The sequence below is a fragment of the Carassius carassius genome, chromosome 9 (assembly GCF_963082965.1).
Source record: "Carassius carassius chromosome 9, fCarCar2.1, whole genome shotgun sequence".
NCBI lineage: Eukaryota > Metazoa > Chordata > Actinopteri > Cypriniformes > Cyprinidae > Carassius > Carassius carassius.
Window position 1 is genome coordinate 17,387,874 of NC_081763.1, and position 21,552 is coordinate 17,409,425.

General features: G+C 40.0%; 1 protein-coding gene across 1 annotated transcript; it reads right to left on the reverse strand.

The window, feature by feature from the left end:
* Positions 1 to 17,101: 17,101 nt before the first annotated feature.
* Positions 17,102 to 19,381, reverse strand: LOC132149109 (large ribosomal subunit protein eL27-like). The gene is made up of 5 exons (XM_059558051.1): positions 19,312 to 19,381; positions 18,662 to 18,744; positions 18,394 to 18,563; positions 17,501 to 17,611; positions 17,102 to 17,189 (listed from the first exon to the last, which is right to left on the reverse strand). Exons 2-5 carry the CDS (start codon positions 18,740 to 18,742, stop codon positions 17,141 to 17,143), a joined length of 411 nt encoding a protein of 136 aa, XP_059414034.1. The 5' UTR covers positions 18,743 to 18,744; positions 19,312 to 19,381; the 3' UTR covers positions 17,102 to 17,140.
* Positions 19,382 to 21,552: the final 2,171 nt, after the last annotated feature.

Below are 21,552 nucleotides of genomic sequence, written 5' to 3' on the forward strand. Positions count from 1 at the left end.
AATTTCTAACCTTTTTTTCCCTTATCCTCTAATTTACATCAAAATATTTTGCTAAATAACATTTCAGGCATATTAGATAACTTAAAAAAATTGTTAGGAATAATTATATGCATGAAAATGTTATGACTACTATCTTTAAGCCAAGAAAAACAGCAAAAATTCAAAAACAAAGAACAAAACGTGCTGTCAAACACTAGTGACGGAAGTTGATCAAATCATGGGTAGCTACAATTTTGCCTGTCCAGAAAAACAGAAAATAACTGGCCTGGTTACTACTATAAGTTACAAATAAAATCAAACGATTGTACAACATGGTGATCAGATATCCCTCGATTACCTGTGCGGTAACGACTCTCTGCCATCAGTCTAGTTTCATTAGCTGTACGCTGATCGTTTAACGCATGGCGCAAAGAAGGCACATTGTATAAGGAGCAGTGATATAAATTCGGTGCTTTTGAGGCTAATGGAGCAGAAAGGGTAGGGTAATTAAGCAGTAATAGGGCAGATAACTCACCTTTCGTCTAAACCGGAGGTTTTTCGTGCATCGGTTGTGTTCGTTTCATTGTGAAGTGAGACTCTCCTCCGCTGAGCAGAGCGTCTCAATGCCCAAGCGTGTAGCAGCGGGACTACATCAAAAACACTGCGCCCCTGGCGGCCGATCTGAGAACAAACGGTTGTTTTTGTCATGAAGAGAGAAACAAGCAGTCTATGGAAACAAGTGACTATGGAAAGCCTTTTTAATCTATGCATTTAATCTATAAGCTGTACTAGTATCTTTTTTCAAGTTACTAGTAATTATTTTTTAGATACTAGTATCTTTTCCATTAAGTACTAGTACTTATTCATTAACTACTAGTGCTTATTTTTTAGGTACTAGTGCTTATTCTTTATGTACTAGTGTCTTTTGTAAAGTTACTAGTACTTATTCATTAGATACTAGTACTTAATCATTAGATACTAGTGCTTATTTATTAGGTACTAGTATTTATAATTAGATACTAGTACTTATTGATTAAATACTATAACTTATTAATTAGATACTTGTATTTATTTATTAGACACTAGTACTTATTCATTAGATACTAGTACTTAATTCAATATTGACTAGTAACTTTTATATTGTTACTAGTAACAAATTCAAAATTTTTGCTATTGAATTCTATGGGGATCCGTCATTGAGATATCAACTATTGAGTTTTGACTAGTATGTATTTCACTAGTGACTAGTACTTAATTTTTATGTACTAGTAGTTATTCATTAGGTACTTTATCATTAGATACTAGTACTTATTCATTAGATACTAGTGCTTATTTATTAGGTAGTACTTATTCATTAGATACTAGTACTTATTCATTAGGTACTAGTGCTTATTTATTAAAAACTAGTTATCATTCATTAGATACTAGTACCTATTAAATAGATACTAGTACTTATTTAATAGATACTAGTACACATTTATTAGATACTAGTACTTATTCTAAATGTTACTAGTATGATTTTTTATTTTACTAGTAATTTTTTTGTTGAACTCTACTGTAGCCATTTGGACTATTCATAACATAAGATGAGTAAAAAAGCAGATCTGACTAGTAAGATAAGAATAGTTACTAGTAGTGATTAAAAAAGGTACTAGTGTCTTAAGAATAAGAACTAGTACCTAATGAATAACTACTAGTATCTATTAAATAAGAACTAGTATCTAATGAATAAGTACCGGTATCGAGTTTCAGCAGTAAAATGTCTATCTGAATGTCATTCAGCTACATCTACAGCGAAAGCTGAGTTCCCTTTCATAGGTCACTTCGATGCTGCGGTGACGTCACCACGTATGGGAACACCTTCGGTGTGACGAATGTCTGAAGCCCTATACCATCCCGCCAATCTTATTGGCCAAATAGCGCGTGGCACCGCCCAGCATGCGTAAGCATACATATACCTGGTGCCGCGCGCCATTTACCTCAGATTTCATTCCTTCAGTACGAAGCGAATCTTCTGTGCCCTATTATCTCGCGTTCTCAGCGATCATCTACGAGCAGTATACTCCTCTCCGCGGACGCGATGAGTCAACGAAAGGTAGGAGCCGTATGATGGGTTATCACGAGGAGGCACTTATGAGAGGTTTGTTGCAGCCTCTCTACAGGTTCTCTCCTTGATAGCCTATGGCTACAGTAAAATATGCATACACTTCCCCCGTGCACTAACGCCAATAGGAAGTATCCGCGCTCTGGAGTGTATTTCTTAAGTCGCCTCGCGTCTAACCCCCACCATTTAGCTTCTGCGGTCGCCGAGGCCCCGCACGAGGTGTTGGTTAGGGGCGATATGTGCGGCTTGACTATGAATACAGTGATGCACTGGAGTTCCATGTGCTCGCTCTCCCCCACTCGAGCGCGTTAATCAACAGTTTTGCTCTTCATATGGTGGATTACGGCTCACACAGCCGCCGCGTTTTCGCTAGCGGCTTGGCCCGATGTTATCTTGTTGGATTGAATCCTGCCGTGGATACGCTTCAGGATTATATACAACGAAACGCAGCGAGTTTGACGCACACGCTTTTCTTCATGTTGATATGCCAGGGACTATGCCCTTCACTGAGAGTGCTGTTAGACTGCTAATGCACATCTACCCTCTCACTGCAGTCCCCATACTCTAACTTTGACTGTCTCGCAGCAAGGGCACCTCAAGCGTCATTGAACTGAGCTATCATTCGCGCGCCCCCTCAGACACTCTGCACAATCCAGTCTTCATAGTTTGAGGGACGGCGCGGAGGCTGGCAAAGATGGCCAGCGTATGACGGTTCACACAGCCGCCGCGTTCTCGCTAGCGGCGTGGCCCGATGTTTATCTTGTTGGATTAAATCCTGCCGTGGATACGCTTCAGGATTATACACAACGAAACGCAGCGAATGTGACGCATGCATTTTTTCCTTCATGTTTGCCTAGGACTGTGCCCGCCTCCAGAGAGCGCTGTTGGACTGCTAATGCACATCTAAGCCTCTCACTGCAGTTTCCACACTCTAACATTTGACTGTCTCGCAGCAAGGGCACCTCGAGAGTCATTTAACTGAGCTATCATTTGAGCACCCCCTCAGACACTCCGCACAATCCAGCCTTCAGAGTTTGAGGGACGGCGCGGAGGCTGGCAAAGATGGCCAGCGTATAACGGTTCACACAGCCGCCGCGTTCTCGCTAGCGGCGTGGAAAGATGTTTATCTTGTTGGATTAAATCCTGCCGTGGATACGCTTCAGGATTATACACAACGAAACGCAGCGAGTTTGATGCATGCGTTTCCTTCATGTTCTTTAACATTGACTGTCTCGCAGCAAAGGCACCTCGAGCGTCATTGAACTAAGCTCTCATTCGCGCGCCCCCTCAGACACTCTGCATAATCCAGCCTTGAGAGTTTGAGGGACGGCGCGGAGGCTGGCAAAGATGGCCAGCGTATATGGTTCACACAGCCGCCGCGTTCTCGCTAGCGGCGTGGCTCGATGTTTATCTTGTTGGATTATATCCTGCCGTGGATACGCTTCAGGATTATACACAACGAAACGCAGCGAGTTTGATGCATGCGTTTTCCTTCATGTTCTCTAACATTGACTGTCTCGCAGCAAAGGCACCTTGAGCGTCATGGAAACTGAGCTCTCATTCGCGCACCCCCTCAGACACTCTGCACAATTCAGCCTTCAGAGTTTGAGGGACGGCGCGGAGGCTGGCAAAGATGGCCAGTGTATGACGGCTCACACAGCTGCCGCGTTCTCGCTAGCAGCGTGGCCCAATGGTTATCTTGTTGGATTAAATCCTGCCGTGGATACGCTTCAGGATTATACACAACGAAACGCAGCAAGTTTGACGCATGCGTTTTCCTTAATGTTTGCCAGGGACTGTGCCGTCCACCAGAGAGTGCTGTTGGATTGCTATGCACATCTAACCCTTTCACTGCAGTCCCCACACTCTACATTGTCTGCCTCGCAGCAAACGGTGCTTCGAGCAGCATTGGATTGAGCTGTAATGCCAAACGTTCCCTCAGACACTCTGCGCAATCCAGCTTTCAGAATTCGAGGGGCGATTCAAGGGTCCTGCACAGACGACCCATTTATGACGGCTCGCACAGCCGCCGTTTTTCGCTAGCGGCAAAGCCCGATGTTCAATCTGTTGGCCTAATTCCTGCCGTGGACACGTTTCAGGATTATACACAACGAGACGCAACGGCTCTTATACATACACTTCCCCTGTGCACGAACGCCACAAGCTTTTCGTGCCCGGACATTTTAACATGTATGACAGCGTTGCAGGAAGCGACAATTTTGAGACCGCTAGTATGGTCTCGGGCCGTGTGTGAATGCTTGACCGACATTTCTCTATGGGTGTTACGCACGATTTGTCACGCGGTGCTGCGACAGGAGATGTCAACTCTGCTGAGCAAAGGGGCTATAGAGGAAGTACACCCCTCTCAGATGGAAGCGGGGGTTTTTACAGCCGTCATTTTGTGGTAAAAAAAAAAAAAAAACACGGCGGATTACGACCCATTCTGGATTTACACCATCTGAATCTTGCACTCAGGCTGAGGAAATTCAAGATTTTAATGATCATCAGGAGACTCAGGAAGTTCCTCAGATTCGCTTTAGAGAGCAAAGCGTATCAGTACTTCTCAAAGTGCATGGATGGATCTCTGGCCCCGTTGCGGCCACAGGGCGTTCGTGTTTGAACTATTTTAGGCGATTGGCTGGTGTTTAGCGCAATCGCAGACTCAAGCACACTCTCATGGGGATCTTGTGCTGAATCATTTAACAGCCTGGGCTTACGCATGGAATGTTTCACCCCGTTGTCTCCGCATCGGACGATTCCGGTGACACGGCGATGTGTGATGTCGCTAAAACTATGTATGTCAACCGAATTCTCCTGACCGGAGTCCGGCTGGGGATTTGCGCTTCCCGAGAGACTGTCACGACGGATGCTTCTTTGACCGACTGGGGAGCTGTTTGTCAAGGGAGTTGGCACATAAACAGGTTGGAATTACTGGCTGTTTTTCTGGCTCTCCAGTATTTCTCGAATCTGCTGATCGGCCGTCATGTGCTGCTCAGATCAGACAACACAGCGGTTGTGTCATACCTGAATCATCAGAGAGGATTATGCTCTCGCCCCCTGTGCAGGCTGGCGAAACATGTTCTTTGATTTCAGAACTAAATTCTATCGATCCGAGCTGTTCATGTCCCTGGTTGTTGGACTTTGGAGCTAATTGCTATCCAGGCAGACTCTGGAGCAAGCGGAGTGGGGATTGCACCCCCAAACGGTGAGTCTCCTATGGCAGATTTTCGGGGAAGCAAAGTGGAATTGTTTGCGTCAAACACGACTACGCATTACCCGCTTTTGTTCTCCCTATGCCCTCCAGCCCCCCTGGGCTTGGATGCATTAGCCCACAACTGTCCCAGGACCAGTTTGTATGCGTTTTTCCCCAATCTGTCTGATTTCGGCGGTATTATGCAGAATACGGGTGGACAGGGTGGAACAGCTGCTGCTGGTGGCTCCGCGGTGGCACACACACAGCCGTGGTTTGTGGATCTGATCAATCTGTTAGCGGGCTCTCCATGGGAGATTCCCCTCAGACAGGATTTATTATCACAAGCACAGGGACTGATTTGCCACCCGAGGCCAGATCTATGGAATCTGTGGGCGAGGCCTCTGAGCGGAGTGAGTTCATATGTCCCGGTCTTTCTGCTGAAACTACCGAGACTATACTGAATTCTAGAGCAGCTTCTACGAGACGCTTATATGCTTTCAAGTGGAGACGGTTTACGGCCTGGTGTGAAACTCATAATATGGATCCAGTTTACTGCCCAGTGGCGTCAGTACTGGAGTTCCTTCAGGAACGTTTTTCGGATGGAGTGACACCAGCTACCCTAAGGTTTACGTGGCAGCCATTCAGCTTACCACGAATATATAAATGGTGCCTCAGTGGGCCGTCATCCACTGTTTCTCGTTCATACAGGGTGCGCGACGGCTGAGGCCTTTCCGCCCCCTGTGGGTTCCTTCATGGTTTTTCCATTGTGTTGCATGGTTTATCAGGGCATCTGTTTGAGCCCTTGGAATTTGTTCCGGATAAATCCTGACTTTTATAGCACAGACTCTGTGGAAGTGTTGTTGCGACCAAGGCCTAATTATGTCCCTAGGTCGCATCTATCCCTTTGGCTTTCAGCAGGTGGTCCTGGAGGCTTTTTCTCCTGCTGCGGCGGAGTCTGGAGATCTAAGTCTTTGCCCTGTGAGAGCGTTAAAGACTTATGTGGATCGTACTGCCCCATGGCGTGAGTCTGACCAGCTGTTTGTCTGTTTTGGACATAAGAATAAGGCCATGCAGTTACAAAACAGCGCATGTCCCATTGGCTGGTGGAGGCTATTTCCTTGGCCTATGAGGCGGGCGGGCTCGCTTCGCCCTTAGGAGTAAAAGGTCATTCCACGAGAGCAGTGGCTTCTTCTCAAGCCTTTCTCAGTGGATCTTCTATGGATGATATCTGTGCTGCGGCAGGCTGGTCCTCACCGAGCACTTTTATCAGGTCTTACAGTCTGGATGTGAGGATGGCTCCTGGATCCCGGGTTCTCTCCGCTTGAGCAGATGCTTCCTTGGATCCAAGCTATCAGGTACGTCAGGCGTGATGGTATAGCGTTCCCATACGTGGTGACGTCACCGCAGCATCGAAGTGACCTATGAAAGGGAACATCTCGGTTACGTATGTAACCTTGGTTCCCTGAATAGGGAACGAGATGATGCGGTTCTGGCCGTGCCATACCTAGATAGTTTTCTTCTTCTTCTTCGTCATGAAATCTGAGGTAAATGGCGCGCGGCACCAGGTATATGTATGCTTACGCATGCTGGGCGGTGCCACGCGCTATTTGGCTAATAAGATTGGCGGGATGGTATAGGGCTTCAGACATTCGTCACATCGAAGGTGTTCCCATACGTAGTGACGTCACCGCAGCATCTCGTTCCCTATTCAGGGAACCAAGGTTACATACGTAACCGAGATGTTTCCTGGAACTTCATCAGTGAGTCTCACTTGTGGAGTTTCTGCGCGAGGGGCGCCCTCCGGCGACGAGTATGAATTAAAAATAAATGAATTGAGTACTCATTATTGCTTGCAAAACCCTTATTTGAGTAAAAATAGCTAAAATAATTAAGAACTTTGAGGTAAAAATTGGCAATATGGACACCCTTGGTAAATATGATCAAAGAAGGCTGTGAAAATTAATCTGCATTATCAATCCTTTTGATCTTTTATTTCAAACATGCAAAAAATTCTAACCTTTCATTGAATAATAATAATTTAAAATGGGGGACATATCATTATGAAATAAATGTTTTTCTCTAATACACATTGGCCACAATTAAGGACACCTTTTTATTGAATTCTTTTTTAAACCTCCATTTGCCAGTTTAACAGGTCTAAATGTTCTCCTATAATGCCTGATGAGGTTAGAGAACACCTCACAAGAGATCAGAGACCATTCCTTCATCCAGAATCACTCCAGACCCTTTAGATTCCCAGCTTCCTCAGCTTGTTGGTGCTTCTCCTCTTCAGTTCACTCCTCTCATTTTCTATAGGGTTCCGGTCAGAGGACTGGAATGGCTATAGCAGAAGCTTGGTTTTGAGCTCAGTGACCCATTTTTGTGTTGTTTTTGAGGTTTGTGTTTGGATTATTGTACGGTTGGTCCATTCAAAACATGGTCCAAGATCCAAACATGGTCCATTATAAGATTTCTAACAGAGTCAGTCACTTTTTGATTTTTTATATGTTGGTATTTCATATAATTAAAGATGCCATGTATCTAAACAAGATGTCCAGGACCTCCAGCAGATATATAGGCCCACAACATCAAAAATACAGCAGTATATTTCATTGGGTACACATGGGTTACTTTTTATCTCTGTGTTCACCAAACCCATCTTGAGTGTTTGCTGCTAAAAAGCTACATTTTTAGTTTCATCTGACCATAGAAGCCAGTCCCATTTGAAGTTCCAGTCGTGTCTTATAAATGAATATGCTTTAGTTTGTTTTTGGATGAGCTAGGATAATTTTTCTTGTAACCCTCCTAAACAACATGTGGTGATGTAGGTGCTGTTTGACAATTTTTTTTTTTCTGAGCCCAAGACTCAACTTTTTTATGCAATTCTCCAGCTGTGACCCTTGGAAAGTCTTTAGCCACTCAAACTCTCCTTCTCACCATGCATAAGGACGATATAGACACACATCCTCTTCCAGGCAGATTCATAACATTTTCTGTTGATTGTAAATTCTTAATAATTGCCTTGATGTTGGAAATGGGAATTTTCACTGCTCTAGCTCATTTGTGAAAGTCACTTTCTAATTTGTGAAGCTCAATTATCTTTTGCTGTACATCAGAAATATATTCTTTGGTTTTTCTCATTGTGATGGATGATTAAGGGCATTTGGGCTTTGTTGTGGTTAGGCGTTAATTTTAATGCACTTATTTCAATTTCGGGATGTATCAGGATGTATCAACTGAAAAAAGACAGCATACACAGAAACATGATATATATATATATATATATATATATATATATATATATATATATATACACACACACACACACACACACACACACACACACACAGTACACACATAGTACACACATATACAGTCGTGGCCAAAAGTTTTGAGAATTACATAAATATTGGAAATTGGAAAAGTTGCCGCTTAAATTTTTATAATAGCAATTTGCATATACTCCAGAATGTTATGAAGAGTGATCAGGTGAATTGCATAGTCCTCCTTTGCCATGAAAATTAACTTAATCCCAAAAAAACCTTTCCACTGCATTTCATTGCTCTCATTAAAGGACCTGCTGAGATCATTTCAGTAATCGTCTTGTTAACTCAGGTGAGAATGCTGACGAGCACAAGGCTGGAGATCATTATGTCAGGCTGATTGGGTTAGAATGGCAGACTTGACATGTTAAAAGGAGGGTGATGCTTGAAATCATTGTTCTTCCATTGTTAACCATGGTGACCTGCAAAGAAACGCGTGCAGCCATCATTGCGTTGCATAAAAATGGCTTCACAGGCAAGGATATTGTGGCTAGTGATGGCAAAATCGAGGCCTCGTGAACCAATGAAACAGTTGAACCAAATGTGCCATATTGTTTCGAGGCTTCGAATCAATCCGACACCCGTCTCAACGGTGACACCTAGTGGTCACTTGCAGGTGTTGATCTGAAACAACCTTGACGAGCCATTAAAAAAATGTGTTTTTTTATTATTATAATGTTCTAATATGTGAAGCTTGTAACCTATAGGCTCCTCACTGTGCATAATGTTATTTTGGTCATGAAAAATGAATATTAATAAAAGAAATCAAGCCACAATGTCTCACTTTTTTAGAGATTTTTATTCAAAAATATTAATTTATCTGCTGTGGAAGGACTTAGCCTACTTCTTTTTTTTACAGATAATTTCTCCAGCCTTTGAAAAAATCCTCTCACAAGGGACACTTGTTGCTGGCATACAAAGATATTTTTTTGCAAGGACATACAAATGAGGAAAGATTACTGCTCTCTCTTTCCAGTAAGTTAGTGGATCATGAGTTCTGGGCAAATACGCATCGTTGATGTATTTTTTCACTTCCACTGTGGCATCAGCTGTAGCATTGTGTATCATCTTGGTTTGATGGATGCGAGTATCAAAAAGTTCCCATAAACTGTCCTGTGTTTCTACTGGTGTTGATGTTGATGGTGATGATGATGATGATGGGTGTGATGTTGACATTTCTGGGTCTGAATAAAAATGAAAACAGCAATTAGTAACAAATCCTAAACTGACGGCATATATGAAGGATATATTATATTACATGATTCAGATTACATAACATAACACAGACTGAAACTGCTCACCAGGATTTGTGTTTGAACGCATCAGTGAAGCACACTCCAGTGTGATATGCTTTTCAGCTTCCTGGGCTTTGGCAGCATTTCCAAATGCCACATTTTTGAACCTTGGGTCCAGCAGTGTAGCCAGTGCCAAGGCTCTAAAACTCTCATAACCTCCACATCTGGAGTGCAGACCTTCTTGCAGATGTGAGCCTATGAGCCAAAACAGGAGAAACACATATTTATAATAATGACAATAATATGACAGTTATGGCCAATCACATGGGTAGTATGGTCATTGTGGCCTACCTTATTGAACAGTTGATTCCTGCGTTGCATTTCCTTTTTTCTGTGCAAGCTTGTGCTGCAACATCCTGTACAGTGGTATAAGCTTTGAAGCAGACACTCTCTTTTCCTCTGACATCTCTGTTGTTGCGAGTTTGAATGGTTGCAGTATTGACAATGATTGTTCAATAATGTCATAATCAATACTTGTCAGGGGAGCAGTATCATTGTTTAAGTTGGAAAGTGCAGCAGCCACTGGTTCACGTTGGTCATACAAGCGCTGTAGCATGTCAAATGTGCTGTTCCATCTCGTATCAACCTCCTGTATCAGTTTCAGAGTTGGTCTTCCCATCAAGCTCTGCATCTCCACAAGCTTGTCCTTTGCTTTGCAGCTGGATCTGAACAACCCCACTATCTTTCTGGCCTTCTGGCGTATTTCATTGATGACTGGGGTTTGATCTAGTGCCTTTTTCACAATCAAATTTAAAGTATGAGCAAAACATGGGACATGGCGAAGGTGGAGTAGCTGGGCACTTAGGATCATGTTAGATGCATTGTCAGTCACCATGCACTGAACTTTGGAGGTTATTCCCCACTCAGCCATTAGCAAGGCTTTAGCCTCCATGAGATGCTGGGCTGTGTGGGTTTGGTAAAACCTCCTTACACCCAGTACAACAGTTGCCACTTTTTGCCTCTGGTGTTATGTAATGGCAAGTCACGCCAAGATATCCATCCATATTAATGGAGGACCACATGTCAGCTGTAAGGCTAACAAATTCGGCCTTTTGTAGGTCCTCCATTGTCTTCTCCTTGGCTTTGTTGTACTTTTCGCTGACCATTATTTTAAGCACCTTCTGGGATGGGAGGACATAGCTTGGATCAAGCTTGTTCACAAATGCCCTGAATCCCTCATCGTCCACGATGGTGAAGGGCTGCAGATCCTTCACCACCATGTTTATAAGAGCCTCATCCAATTCCCTCTGTCTGACTTTTAAAAGAGAAGACAAAACATACTTTCAGACAAATACATTGGAAAAATACAGCTTCAATTAGTGCACATCTATTAAAAGTATAGCCTACTGGTTCATTATTTGGAAACCTTCCAGTGTTTATAATCAGTGCTTTATATAACTTATAAACTTTATAAACAGTGTCCCAAAAGGTTGTAATTATATTTCAATTATAATTATATCCCAAACAATGCATACCTTGCTTAGATGGCCCAGCAGTGTCAGTAGCAGGCCTAGGTACAGGGGGAATGCCATCCTCTGCACCCTGCAAAATGGCAGGATGAGTGCTCCTCAAATGGCGCATCATGGATGATGTATTGTTGCAGTAGGCTAGCTGCCGATCACAATACACACATCTCACTTTATTTGGGGTTTCTAAATGGAAATGCTCCCACACCACAGATGTACGGCATCTCTTCTGGGGAGCTTCCATTTTATCTATCTATCCAAATCTATCTATCTATATATGAATCGATCTATGTATCTAGATATGTATCTATAATCTATGTATCTATATATGTATCTATCTATAATATATGTATTTATATATGTATCTATAATCTATCTATATATGTATGTATCTATCTATAATATATGTATTTATATATGTATCTGTAATCTATCTATATATGTATCTATCTATTAATCTAGCTGTCTATATATATTTATATCTATGTATCTATTAATGTGTCACTATATGTATACTCTGTCTGTCTCTAGCCTCTCAGTCAATGTGTTGTGTAAATTTAAATGTAAGTCTAAATTGCCTATAACTAATCAAATCGCACTATGTCACTATATCACCAAAAATCCGCTATCTCAAAGTCAAACTCCTCTCACAAAAACCCACGAGGTCAAAATGCATTTGTTTCACTTTTATACAGATGTGCGATTGTGTGGTCTGTTCCCGACCGTTCCAATCAAACGCTGATTCGGCGGACCACACCTGATGAAACAATTAGTGAAACACTTCGAGGCTTCGTTTGGTCATAGTCACGTGACATGGGTGTTTCGAATCACGCTTCGGATCAGTGTTTCGACACATCTGCGCTTCGGGATCTCGCAAAGCTTCGGAACGACTGTTTCGCTTCAGCCATCCTTAATTGTGGCTACTAAGATTGCACCTAAATCAACAATTTATAGGATCATCAAGAACTTCAAGGAAAGAGGTTCAGTTCTTGTAAAGAAGGCTTCAGGGCGTCCAAGAAAGTCCAGCAAGCGCCAGGATCGTCTCCTAAAGAGGATTCAGCTGCGGGATCGGAGAGCCACCAGTGCAGAGCTTGCTCAGGAATGGCAGCAGGAAGGTGTGAGCGCATCTGCACGTACAGTGAGGCGAAGACTTTTGGAAGATGGCCTGGTGTCAAGAAGGGCAGCAAAGAAGCCACTTCTCTCCAAAAAAAACATCAGGGACAGATTGATCTTCTGCAGAAAGTATAGTGAATGGACTGCTGAGGACTGGGGCAAAGTCATATTCTCCGATGAAGCCCCTTTCCGGATTGTTTGGGGCATCTGGAAAAAGGCTTGTCCAGAGAAGAAAAGGTGAGCGCTACCATCAGTCCTGTGTCATGCCAACAGTAAAGCATCCTGACACCATTCATGTGTGGGGTTGCTTCTCAACCAAGGGAGTGGGCTCACTCACAATTCTGCCCAAAAACACAGCCATGAATAAAGAATGGTACCAAAACACCCTCCAACAGCAACTTCTTCCAACAATCCAACAACAGTTTGGTGAAGAACAATGCATTTTCCAGCACGATGGAGCAAAAGTGATAACTAAGTGGCTTGGGGACCAGAATGTTGAAATTTTGGGTCCATGGCCTGGAAACTCCCCAGATCTTAATCCCATTGAGAACTTGTGGTCAATCCTCAAGAGGCGGGTGGACAAACAAAAACCCACTAATTCTAACAAACTCCAAGAAGTGATTATGAAAGAATGGGTTGCTATCAGTCAGGATTTGGTCCAGAAGTTGATTGAGAGCATGCCCAGTCGATAAAAGCCTTTGAAACGTATGAAGTGCTTGTAATTATATTTCAGTACATCACAGAAACAACTGAAAGAAAGATCTAAAAGCAGTTTAGCAGCAAACTTTTTGAAAACTAATATTTATGTAATTCTCAAAACTTTTGGCCAAGACTGTATTATGTAAACCCAAACTTATTTTGGATGTGATTACTCGATTTGACAGCACTATAGATAGATAGACAGACAGACAGACAGACAGACAGACAGACAGACAGACAGATAGATAGTTCCCAATACTATAGGCCCACTGAGGTGTTTGGTTGTTTCGTAACCGACAGCTCTTTAGAGCTGCACACAAAGAAAATGAGTGTCTAAACAGGCCAGAGCAGTAGCACTCGGCATACACTCAGAGTCCGCACCGGGCAGAGTGGTTTGGGAAAATGCTCTTCCTCTGTATTGGGAAGAGCTATAAGAGGGATGACTTGCTCTAAACAGAGTTTGCACATAGCCGTGTCTTGGTTTGAGGACAACTCTGCAGTCGTTAGGCCCAAATTCAAGGCATGAAGCAAGGCGCTTCAGTTTATCACGATCTCGCAAAGTTCCATTACAATAATCAGTGAAACACCGCACAATAAATCTATTATTTGCATCGTGTCTATGGCTACGTTTACACTGCAGGGCTTAATGCTCAATTCCGATTTTTTGAAAAAATGCGATTTTTTTGCAAGGCCGTTCACATTTCCAATTAAATGCGATCTTTTGTGATCTCCTGTGTGAACGTGAAATGACCCAGAAGTGACCCGTTCAGCCTGCAGTGTGAACGTAGCCTATGTTTACACTTTGTTACAATAAGAGGATTTACAAATGTGCAGGAGAAATATCTGCCGTTTTGAGGGGTGAGTGAATTGGCCAATCAGAGGTCAAGAAATCAACAGATATGTCCGTGTGCGATTGGCTATAATTCTCAACAGTGCAAAACACATTGTAAATAGACACTTTTGATGCTTTCAGGAGCTAAAATGCAAATAAGCACTGTCATTTACCAAATCTGTTTTGCCAGTATCATGTTATTAGTTTCAACTGAGGGTGCTCTTGATTTATTTGAGGGTGCTTTTCACATGCTTATTTTTACTTTTTTTCCTGCTTATTAGTATGCCTATTATTAAAATATTGTTTGTTTATTAGTACTTATAGCACATTCTGCATGACCATATTCTACATCCTTAATCCTACCCAAAACCTAAATCTAACAACTACGTTACTATTAATAAGCTGCAAAATAGGAGTTTATTGAGCAAAAGTCATGAAATGGTTGGTTAATGGTGAGAACTGGACCTTAAAATAAAGTGTGACCCGTGAGTCTCATGATAAATGCAGCCCTTAGCTTAATAGGGAAATATAATATGCTTCCTCCTAGCAGTTTCCCCAAACACAAGAAATAAATGACCAAACTGTGAGATTCATGGCTTTGTTAATACATTATTTTGTTGGAAAAATCCTTAATAGTTTTCTTTAAATGTTGTTTGCCTTTCCATATCCCTCTGATGAAATCTGGCACCCCACTTCAGATTTTTCAAGGAGACCAATGCCATCCCAGACCAAGGTTGTCAAAACTTTAGTCTAGTAAAAACTACATATTTTTATTCACTGGCAATTCAAAGTAGGGCTGCACGATTATGACAAAATTCATAATTGTTTATTTTCCCTTGAAATTGTAATTGTAATTATTAATTACAATTATCACAATTTACATGTAACAATGTTTGTATCATTGTTTAAAACAACTGCATGCCATATTTTTGAATAAACAAGCTGAAAACAGTCTAACTTATTTTTTTTTTTGTGCTTTTCTATAGTATTAAGCCTCAAATGCCAACCATACATCGGATTGGGTTATTCTTTAAATTATATATATAAAAAAGTAAAAATATTAATGGTATTATAGTGTTACACTAAAACTCAAATTAAAACAATGGAAAAACACTTAAGATAACAGGAAGGGGAAAAAATGCATACTAAGCATACAGAATAGCATAAGTGGACTTTGATATTATAATTCAGTTACAACCCATCAAAATACACAGAACAGAAACAAAGGCTTGTTTTCAGCCATGTAACCTCAAGAGGTTTATTAACAGGTTTCCCTCTAAAGTCCTGAAAGATCACTTCCCTCACAGTAGCATGCAGTAAACTCATTAACATTATAAGCTTGTCTTGTTTTTACACACAGAGAGCAATCACAATACAGGGGTGTATTCCAGAAAGGAGGTTTAATATACTCTGAGATAAAACTTGAACTCAGAGTAGACTTACTCTGAGTTTTCAGTTTAAGAACAGCATTAGTTCATTCAACTCTGAGTAGACTGACTTGGGAGTTAACCACGACTATGAAAAGCCATCATCAGCGGAGCTCTGAAATTACAATTAACCATGGCAACAACACCAAAGACTATATACAATACACTTGAAGGACTTTGACAGCACCCAACAAAAAGACTGCATACTTCTGATTCAATATGTAACTTTAATTCTTAATCACCGTTATAATATCAGAGATGAAAACTGGCAGAATGGTAAGTTATCGAACTAATGGTATCCTACAGGAAAAATAAATTAAAATAGAATGTGGCTGCAGAAAAATTTAAATATAAAAACATAATTCAATGAGGAAGCTTCAAGCTATTTTCGCATAAACATTCTCCAATCCAAACTGTTGCATTTCATAATTAATACACAGATAATTAATTACAGAGTAATACACACATACAAACTTCTTTACAAATATTTTTGTGACCTCTGAGCAATAAATTGTATAAGACTTTGAGCTGTATTTTGACGAGGATCTCTTTCATCGTTGTATCTTAGAGTAATGAAATTAACATTTGACTTAAACTCAACCAATAGCAAGAAGACTTAGCAAAATAATGAAGAACAGAAAAAGGACACAATACCAAGTATTGAAAGAATATTAAAATCCAACTGAAAAAAATTATAACTGTTGCTTATGTACTGTTTTTGCAGGAAATAAAGATGGCCAAGTTAATTTAACAGCTGTGGTGGTGGTTATGGCATATATCTCGAACTACCCTTCCATTCCATACAGTAATCAGCTTCATTTTAGATGGATTGGGTGGTGTCCTTGATGATGTTGCAAGCCCATTTGCAGATCTTTTTTTTTAGTATATGGTAAAAAAAAACCGAGTCAATCTTTCATTCATTATCTGGCTCGGCTCGGTGTTCATCTTCAGTTCTCTCTTCACAGCAGTTCAGTCAGTGTACTGTTTGAGTAAATGTATTACTCCGGGATATTGGTTTGTTTTAACTCAGAGGGAGTGTCAGCCACATTAAAAAAGTTAACAGCTTAAGTCATTTGTAGATTAATGCTTATTGGAGACACGAACCATTTAAAACAATTCAGTTCGATTTGGTGAACTGGTTCAAGAAGATCCGGTTACATCGAGTGATTCGTTCGTGAACCGGAGATCACTAAAGTGTTTTGAAATCTCACAACAGACACGGAAGAGAAGACAATGCTGAATAAAGTCGTAGTTTTTGCTATTTTTGGACAAAAAATTTTTTTCAATGCTTCAAAAAATTCACATGGACTACTCTGATGATGTTACAGTAGACCGTACACACAGTTTCAATGGAGGGACTGAGAGCTCTCTGACTAAATCTAAAATATCTTAAACTGTGTTTCGAAGATGAACGAAGGTCTTACTGGTTTGCAACGACATGAGGGTGAGTTATTAATGACAATTTTGATTATTGGGTGAACTATCCCTTTAACCGTCTGGGTCTGCAGTACCTCTTGGCTGTTTATTGTAGCACTTATACAGTTGCTAATACGGTTTACAAATGGGTGGAAAATGAGTGATGATATCAATTCAAAAATTAATATGATGTCTCAAGTAATAATAAAAGATAAGATACCAAAGCCAACAGAAATAAGGCAAGGACTACCTAGTGAGATTTTTACAGATTTATTTGCGCAAACAATGAAAGCTTAGAATCGGAGCTTCTGGAAGAACCATTTGTTCTTGCCTGTCTTGTACCTATAAAAGAAAACATTCACTTTCATCAATGTATCACCACATGTAGGACAATACATGCTTTTCTTATTGAGTGCATCAAAGAAAATTTCCAGTGCCCAACAAGATCAAACTTTTACTACAGTCATCTCTAAACAGAAGCTGAAGTCAGCAAGACTGAGTAAACTTTCCACAACACAATCTGCATCAAATTTAGTACTACACTAAAAACACATTATAATCTGGCTTTTAACATAACATGTAATCATTTACAATCAATAACGTAGCATTTAATTGTAAAATGAAGTAGTTGAGATCTGGTGACAAAAACATACCTCTCCTCGAACTTAACCTTGGCCTCTCTCCTGGCCTTGCGCTTCAGAGCAGGATCTCTGAACATATCCTTGTTGACAACAGTTTTGTCGAGAGGAATGTCAACAGAGTATCTGAGAAAAGATGATGCACTTATTAGACAAATGTACATAATTAAACCCTGCTTTTTTTAAAGTGGTCAAATTAAACCCTAAATTTATAAAAACAAAAATCAATACAGGGCACCCAATAAGCATCTATTAATTAGTATCTGCAACTGGATAAGTTCCATCAAGAAAGCACCCCATGCACAAAACTGTGTCACTCTGGGTATCATAAGACAAGTATAACCATAATTCAATCTGAATCAGTCATCAAAATTTGTGTCTATATCCACTACTGTACAAAAATTAAGGGTCAGCAGGGCGTTCTTTGGAAAAGTGATTTTATTCTCCATGTTCTCAATTGATCCAATCACAGTAAAGACCTTCATAATATTACGAAAGATTTATTTCAAACAAATACTGCTTACTTTCCATTCATCAAACAAATCCGAAAAAAAAAACTGCACAACTATTTCCAAAACTAACAAGAATTGTTTCATGAGCAGCAAACTGATTTCTAAACAATCATGTGACACTGAAGACTGGAGTAATGATGCTAAAGATAAAAAATTTACCATCAAAGAATTATATTGTATTTTAAAATGTTACAGTAGTAAACAGTTCTTTTACATTTTAGCAGTATTTCACAATATTGACATTTATACTGCATTTCTGATCAAATAAATGCAGCCTTGGTGAACATAAGAGGACTTGTGTTAATAGACAGCAAATGTTTCCTCTGAAAACATTAGTCAATAACAAGAGAGACCCTGAATTAATTCCTGCTCTCCGACTGTTCAGGCTCTGCATACCTGGTTGGCATCAGATGGTTGTAGTTGAACACCTTCACAAATGCCTTGATCTTGGACCTCTTGGCAATCTTCTTCTTGCCCATGGTTGTGGTGACTTTACGAGGATAGCGATCGATGCCTGCGACCAGAGCGTGGCTGTAAGGACGGTCCGAGGTGCCATCATCAATGTTCTGAAGAAACAAACACAGCACAACACGGTCAATATAAAAACACTCAACGTGTTATACTCAAACATCTTCTCCTTGATACTGTTTAACATGAACAGTACCTTGACAATCACAGCCTTGCGTCCGGCATAACGTCCAGCCAGGACCATCACCACCTTACCAGGTTTCATAAACTTGCCCATCTCTGAAAAACACGAGTTTGAGCATTACATTAGCTCCAAAAACAAAACCAGAATACAAGACACCAGTAGCACAATACACGCAATTAACCTCTTACAGTGAGAAAAACAATAACGCAACATAATAACTTGTCGTAGTTAAAAGGAAGCGATATATTTTAAGTTGTTTCTTCTGGGCAGCACGTTTATTAAACAAGATCCATCTAGGCATAGCACTGTGCTAACTCGTAATTATACCGCTGTATTATAACGTTCAAGTCGGAATAAATATCCTAGCCCTTCCACAACGGAACTTTATTTGATCTTTATTAACATATTACTGTTTCTTGCACACTTATAATAATAACCGTAGCTCCTCATCTATCGTGGACGAACAGGAAAACTTTCACGTCGCAAACAGACATGGAGCGAACTATAAACCCATTATCTTTCAAAACAGAGGACATAGTCAGACAATAAACACTTTAGATAGTCGTCAGGGGTATTTTCTCTGTAAGCAACATGAAAGGAATCCAGCAAGCCTTATTTCTTTATCGATGTTCATGGATTATTTTCTCGTGTGTGAAACTTACTGATGGTGCTCAATGGCCGACGATAACGGGAAAGGAAGTAGAAAGAGCGAGCCGTGACCCTTGGCACTGACAGCCAGTGACGTATTTCCGTCAATTTGTTAGTAGACAATTTATTGAATGTACCATAGACATAATGTCTATGGAATGTACCCCTCTACTGCAGAGTCTGTGAGCAACGCGTGGAAGTTTCACATATGCGGTCACGTGTATTCAGGTTTGGCAAATAAATAAATAAATACATTGGAAAAGAAGAAAATAATGTCTTCCTTGTAGTTCGTTTGTGCTTTAAAATGACAGAAAAATACATTCAGTAATTAAGTTTAAATTCGGACGACTTCAACAAAAAATAATAAATAAATAAAATTAAATAAAACATAACAAAAGTGTTTCTCAATGCACCAATATACCCATCATAATATTTTCAGAAAAATGTAATTATTTTTTAAATGGAATTGTTTTACTGTAATTTATTGAATCTGGAAATACCTTATGTTTATGATAAAGTGTATGGACTATTTATAATAAAAATGTAATTATTAAGCATTTTTACTTTTTTATACGCTAGAATGTACTTTTGTGAATTTCTTGTCATTTTATTCTATTTTAATTATAGCTGCTTCATTTTAAACTCAATTTAAAGTTCTGCATTGTGCTACCACAATTCAAATTCAGAACTGAAATCGGAATTTCCCTTCATTCTAATTCCTTAAGTTTACATTCAATTTACAGTTTTCAGAAATTCAAAAACTGAAATGGAATTCAATTTGATAGAAGATATTTCTCTATCTAAATTTACAGCTATTACTATAATGACTACAACTATTCTGTAAATCATACATATATTAAATTACATTGTTTAAAAGAAAGAGCTGATGAGAAGTGAGAAAATATGACTGCTTTAGATACACAGACCATCCAGTATATTTAATCCATGAAATCACTGAAGTGAGACCATCATTACATCCAAAAATGATGGCACAAATTTTATAAAAAGGAATGTTATTGACACTGATTTGAAATCACCACTGAAATAACTGAAAGTCTTTTTCTTTCCAAGAAGAGGTACAAAGAAAATAATAATTTCTTAAATAGATAAGATAGGACAAAACAAACAAATGGACATCAAAATATGCCAAGCATATATATATATATAATAAAATGATATATTAATATAAAAGAAAAAAGCAAGTGAGAAAAAAAAATACATTAAATAAGGGCTAATAAATGCATCATAACCATTCCTCCATGTTCTAATGTTGCAGAGAAATACACTGATTGCTGAATCCATTTCCATGATGTAGTAACAAACAGTCCATTCTTACTGGATGAAGGTTTCAGTCAATCAGTATTCAGGGTGGTTTAAGGAATCAGAACAGGTACAGTAGCAGGATACAATTTCAGGGATTGTACATTCAATATTTCAGAGCAGTAAACAAGGATCGACAAGACGGAAACAGCAGGTATTCAAGCAGAGCCTCTGAACGCTGGCATAGCATAACAGGCCATAAATAATTCAGTCAGTGCCGATGCACAGCATATCAAACTCATATTCAGCAAATATGCTGAATGACCTCAATTTAATTCAGTTCACTCGCTGTTCATTTCCTTCTGCAGCAGCAGCGAATGAGCAGCACTTACACAAGATACAGTATTCTACAATCATTTTTAAGGTGTCAACTGTCTGTGGAAAGGAGTTAGAGGAGAGAAGTGGTTTTCCAGTGGTTTACTAACACCAATAAGCATGTCTTTGTTTGTTCAGAATGACCTGAGTGTGTTGACTGACCTAAGTGAGGTCTCACCAGCATGCATGTTCTCCTCAGAAAGCGATACAAATGCACAGAGCAGCACAGAACAGGACATGATATGCACTATGTCCCAGTGTTTGAAATGTAATGACCCTTAATAAATATCTTAAACAAAAAACACCTTTTGATTTGTCTGTAAACCGCTGTACAATAATGTAGAGCAAGCTCAGAAAATGAGTGCACTTGGCTACATAGGTTTATAACAAATAATGCAAGTAAACCATTATGTCAATGTTTTATAACTATATAGTAGCGCATCTCAATCAAATGCAATGGCCCTTGAAAAGATTTCAAGTAATAAATCATTTTTCTACATAGTGGTTGATTTTGGTAAAAGCTTAAGAGGACAAATCCCCTCAAAGGTTATGTGGAGGCAGTTACACGCTCAGGGTCACTAAACTGAGCACATTTCCTTTAAGTTGTGACCAGTGCAGCA